At 43.1% G+C, this 5,092-nt stretch overlaps 1 protein-coding gene across 1 annotated transcript; it reads right to left on the bottom strand.

Annotated features, from left to right (window-relative positions):
- Positions 1 to 304: 304 nt before the first annotated feature.
- LOC105032663 (polyol transporter 5) lies at positions 305 to 2,290 on the bottom strand. Its single transcript, XM_010907170.3, has 2 exons — positions 2,072 to 2,290; positions 305 to 1,977 (listed from the first exon to the last, which is right to left on the bottom strand). The coding sequence occupies exons 1-2, from the start codon at positions 2,211 to 2,213 to the stop codon at positions 542 to 544; spliced, it is 1,578 nt and encodes a 525-aa protein (XP_010905472.3). The 5' UTR covers positions 2,214 to 2,290; the 3' UTR covers positions 305 to 541.
- Between the last annotated feature and the right edge of the window lie 2,802 nt (positions 2,291 to 5,092).

Consider the following 5,092-nt stretch of genomic DNA (forward strand, 5'->3'; position numbering starts at 1 on the left):
ATTAAAAATTAAAAAATATAATCAAACGTACCTTAAATTATTAACGAGTCCCTGTCCAGAAATCACATCAACTGACCAGCCCACGCAGGCCAGCCTGAACCTACCGATAGGCCACTGTCCTTTTTCCTGACCGCATCCTCTCTCTCTCTCTCCTTCACATGATTTTACCCGCTCGGAATGCTTGGCTCTTCCGCTAGATCCCGGTCAAACTGAGGAAGCCGCTCGTCAACTATCTCATCGTCAGCATGAGATATGGCACACGTTTATCTCCATCAATTTACAAATGGCCCAAGCAAGAACTAGCTGGATTTAAACTTACACAAATTCAGCTTAATATGTATATATATTTGTACAACATATCATTTTTATGATCATAATTATATGAGTTGCTGTGAGTTCGGCTGAATAACAAATCAACAAGCCAAACTAATAAGCGAGAACATAATTAAAGCACCCCGCGTCAAGTGCTTTACAGTTTGATTTTGCTCAGTGATTCAAGATCACAACGTTCAAGTGACAAAGTAATTAGAGAGTAATTGCGTCAGACCATCTCAGTCTTCGCATTGCTCCCTTCTCCACCTCCGTTCGCTACTTCCGACTCCCCCTTCTTCTTTTCTTCTCCACCTTCCGGCTTCTTACCGAAGATCACCTCCATCTCCTCCAGACTCCTCCCCCTCGTCTCCGGCAAGAAGAAATAAAAGAAGAGCCACCCGACCGCCGCAATCCCGGCGTAAAGAAAGAAGCTCCCAGCTATGGTAATCGCCTTATAGAGCGATATAAACGTCATGGTGATCACCCCGCTCATAACCCTGTTGGTGGCCGTCCCCAAGCTCACCCCCTGCGCCCTCAGCCTCAGCGGAAAGATCTCCGAGGTGTACACCCACGCGATCGGCCCGAGCCCGATCGAGAACGAGCCGACGAACGTCAGCACCGTCGAGATCGAAATCGCCGCGGCCCATGTCAGCTTCTCGTGAGGATGGTGTTGGATAATACACAAATTGGAAGCAAGAATCACGAGAGAAATAACCATCCCTCCGGCGCTGCAAAGGAGCAACGGCCGCCGCCCGACACGGTCTACCAAGAATGTCGCCACCAAGATGGACGCCGTCTTCATGAACCCGACGGCCACCGTGGCGCCTAAGGAATTGGAATCCCTCTTCAGCCCGGCCTTCTCAAACACTCGAGGACTGTACAACACCACCGAGTCGATGCCTGAAGCCTGCTGGAAGAACTGTAGTCCGATGCCGGCGATCAGTATACGGCGCACCGACGGTGTCGGTCTAAGTAGAAGCTCTTTCCACACGCCCTCCCCGTGGCTTTTCTTTGATACTGCGACGACGTCGTCGTCACAGTTTTCGGGTATTCCAGCGGCCTCTTTGATGGCCAGGAAACGGAGTTGGGCTTCCTCCGGTGTGTCCGAGGTCTTGGCGAGGACCCGTTTGGCCTCGCCAAGCCGGCCCTGCATGACGAGCCACCGAGGCGACTCGGGCATGGCGAGAACAGCGATGGCTAGGAATATCGGCGGCACGGCACCGACGCAGAACATAATGCGCCAGTTGATGTGATACGAGAGCTTGGAGAAGGCGAAGTTGGAGACGTAGCCGAGGAGGACGCCGGAGTTGATGAAGACCTCCGGGAAGGAGGTGAGGAAGCCGCGGGCCGAGGTCGGGGCGACCTCGGCGGTGTAGACTGGGGCGATCATGAGAGCGTAGCCAACGCCGATACCGGCGACGAAGCGGCCGACCATGAGGATGGCGTAGTTTGGGGCGAGGCCCATCAGGAGGGCCCCGGCGAAGAAGATGGCAGCCGCGAAGATAATTGTGTAGCGGCGGCCAATCCAGTCGGAGGTCCGGCCGGCGGCGATGGAGCCGATCAGGGAGTAGAGGTTGATGACGCCGGCGAGGATTTCGATCTGGGTATCACTTACTTTTAGGTCTTTTTGAATGAAAACAGAAGCACCACTCATCACTGCTATATCTGTAGAAAAAGTAGTAGAAGAATAGTATTAGAAACAGCAAAATACTGCTGCTGACTTCGTAATCGTGACACTTAAGAGTTTCAGTATTCTTACCATAACCCAAGAGGGTTGAGGTCATGGAAGCAAGCGTGGCACAGGCCAAGGCGTATTTGTTTGTTGGAGGCTTTGGCTTCTCCAAGCCTAGAGTTTGATTGGGAAGAGGATCAGAAACTGCTGGTTGTTTAGGTTTCTCCATTTCGCTGCCGGAGGGTTGTGTTTGCTTTGAGGGAGGAAAGAGATACTGCGCCAGTACAGCGAGGGACCAGATTGGACTTGTGGTCAAGAGTACGATGGCTTAAATAATTGGAGGGACGCCATGCGTGCTTGAAGATCTTGAGCACTGGCCTTAGATGTCTTGCCACGTGTAAGATTACAGAACGAAGACGACTAGTCGTCGCAGTGCCTGACTTTTTGGCGCAAGGTTGGAACTTAGTAACATGGGTGACAAAAACAATAGTATTCAAATGCAGTTCCCTTTTACCAAGAGGAAAAAAAAAATGCTGTCCACTGAACTAGTGTCTCACGTAACTAAGACCAGTTGATTTGCCAAGACGAACGATGACGCTCGTAGGATTTGTTTGTCATCTCCGAATAAGAGAACTAAAAGACCAGTCTTTAAAACAAGTATTTTTTTTTAAATAGTTTTTATAAAAAAATATTTTCAAAAATATTATAAAATTAAAGTTATTTATGAATTTATAGTTGTTGGAGTGCCATCCATGAAATTATAGATTCAATTCACTATTTCGCTGCTAGCTCGGAAGAAATTGTGGAATAAATTCATAATTTTTTATGATTGTGTTGGTATTAAAAATCATAAGTTTAACTCATAATTTCAGTGAAATATGGGTCAAATCCATGATTTGTAGTCATATTTGCCCTCCAGTGGTCCCCCTGCTCCCCACTCCAACCACCACCTCATGCTCTCCTCTCCTCCATCCAGCCCCCCTTAATTGCTCCCCACTTGTCTGGCCACTCCCTCCTCTGTGCTCCCCATTCCTCTCACTACCCTCCGTGCTCTCCTCCAATCAGCCCCTTGCTCTTCACTCTTCAGCAAGATATTATCTAAATTTTATTTTTTGAAATCATATATAAGTAATAACTATATGGATCGCCATCATATTAAACATAATCTTTCTTCTACCTGAATAGGATGTTCCTTTTTGTATCTAGTGGCTTAAATTCTCCTATATCCTTGAATTTTTATTAGTCGTGACTTACTTTGGACAATCTAATTAAAGTATGTTTCATTCTTAGAGTTTTTTAGAGACTACCTCAATTCTATATTGATTGATCCATTATTAACTAAAGAAGTAATTTAGCTCTCCTTCTAATACACCCCATAGTTGGAGGCAAATGCATATCCAATAAGATATATAACATCTCATAGATTGTCTTATGTAACTTGCTCGCATAAAATAAGGGAATGGTTAATACAGACCATGGGATATAATATGATACATTTCCTCTTAATGGCAAAATAATGAAAACTTTTTATTTGATCTAGCATCCCTACTTTTTTTTTTTTATTTTCTTAAGTGTTTGAGTAGTGGATGTATTTAATATATGAATGGTGTGATTTTATCTTTAACATACTAAACTTAGTCTACTTATTCTATATATAGTAAATATGGAAGGAACAGTCACGCTCTTATGCTATATTATTAATTCTATAGTTAATAGACTGTATGGCATAGAGTACAATGGGTGGCCATAAAAAAGCTATTAAAATTAAATATGGAATGAAATTTGAAGAGTTGGAGGATAAGTTATACAAAATCTTTTATATAGATAGAAGAAAGAATAAAATAATGATAACGTATAAATATCCATAAATTGTGCAGCCAACTGTATTAAAGTATGACCTATTTCAATTACCGAAGATGAAGATATTGAGATAATCTTTTCAACTGTAAGTTCTCATGTATATTTATCTGGTACAGAGTTGTACCTAGGTGTGCAACCCATTGAAGATATCAGATCTATTCCTGACTGGAATGATTATGAAGTAGTTGATCGGGATATAGCAATGACAACTTAAGGCAGTGAACAGATTGTTTCCTCTAGTCCATACTTGGTGGATAATGTCCCAATGAATACTAGTTTGAGACACACAGAGAATTAGTTCCCCATAGTGGATAGTAATGTGCCACAAGCTATTATCAGACGAGCCTCAATTTACACTTGACTTAGTTCCACAAGTCCTATAGGCCACGATCATGCATCAACTCAAAAATCCTAGCAACAATGAACACATGATGGGTTTTTCCTTGCTTGTTCTTACAAACTCATGGAATATATGAGCAATGCTTGTTCTTGAGTAGCTGCGTTGCATGCTTGAAGGGTTGAGAAGAAACTAAATTCATTGCTACTAAAATTTAGAAGATGGTAATGAATTCCCAAACTCAGTTGCTTCTTGGAAACCCAACGACAAAAAATAAAAAAAAAAATCCCGATCAACCGGCATAATGCCACGATAGATCGGATTGGAACAAGATGTGAGGTTTGGTGTCAAGGCGGAAGCACGGATTTCAAAGCAATTATTATGAAATCATAAAACCAAAACCTAACTCCAAGATCACCTTATCAGAATTTAAACCATATAATATGCATTAATATCATAATATAAGGTATAGAAACATACCTCTTATCGCTAAACCCTAATTTGTGCTCGATCGCCGGCAGCAGTCCGTCAGGGTTTCCACCAGGTGCCCACGTGTTCACCCTCCAACGTTGATCCACACGGGGACTCGATCAACCCACTAGCACCTATTTAAAAATTCTCTACAATTAAATTTTAATTTATCAGAATTTAAATGCTATTTGGGCAGAACCTCCTTTTTTGGCTTTGTTGTCACCCTGTTGGACCTTTTCTTGCCTTCCTTTTCTTGCTCCTTGTCACCTTAATTTTTATTATAATTCTTTAAGCCTTTTGAAAGACTTCTTGTCCTTTATCAGGATCTTATCTAGGCTAGAGAAGAAGAATAAAGAGAATTGGACAAGATGAGCCTATTGTAAGAAAGAAGGAAGAGTTTGGAATGAGCGATGACTCCTTAGCGTGCACCCCTATTTATA

Source organism: Elaeis guineensis, chromosome 13 (assembly GCF_000442705.2).
Source record: "Elaeis guineensis isolate ETL-2024a chromosome 13, EG11, whole genome shotgun sequence".
NCBI lineage: Eukaryota > Viridiplantae > Streptophyta > Magnoliopsida > Arecales > Arecaceae > Elaeis > Elaeis guineensis.

Bases quoted from the DNA above. Each gene is read 5' to 3' on its own strand.
- LOC105032663 (XM_010907170.3), bottom strand. From the start codon at position 2,213: ATGGAGAAACCTAAACAACCAGCAGTTTCTGATCCTCTTCCCAATCAA. The intron at 1,978-2,071 runs GTAAGAATACTG...CTTTTTCTACAG, and splicing joins CTCAACCCTCTTGGGTTATG to ATATAGCAGTGATGAGTGGT.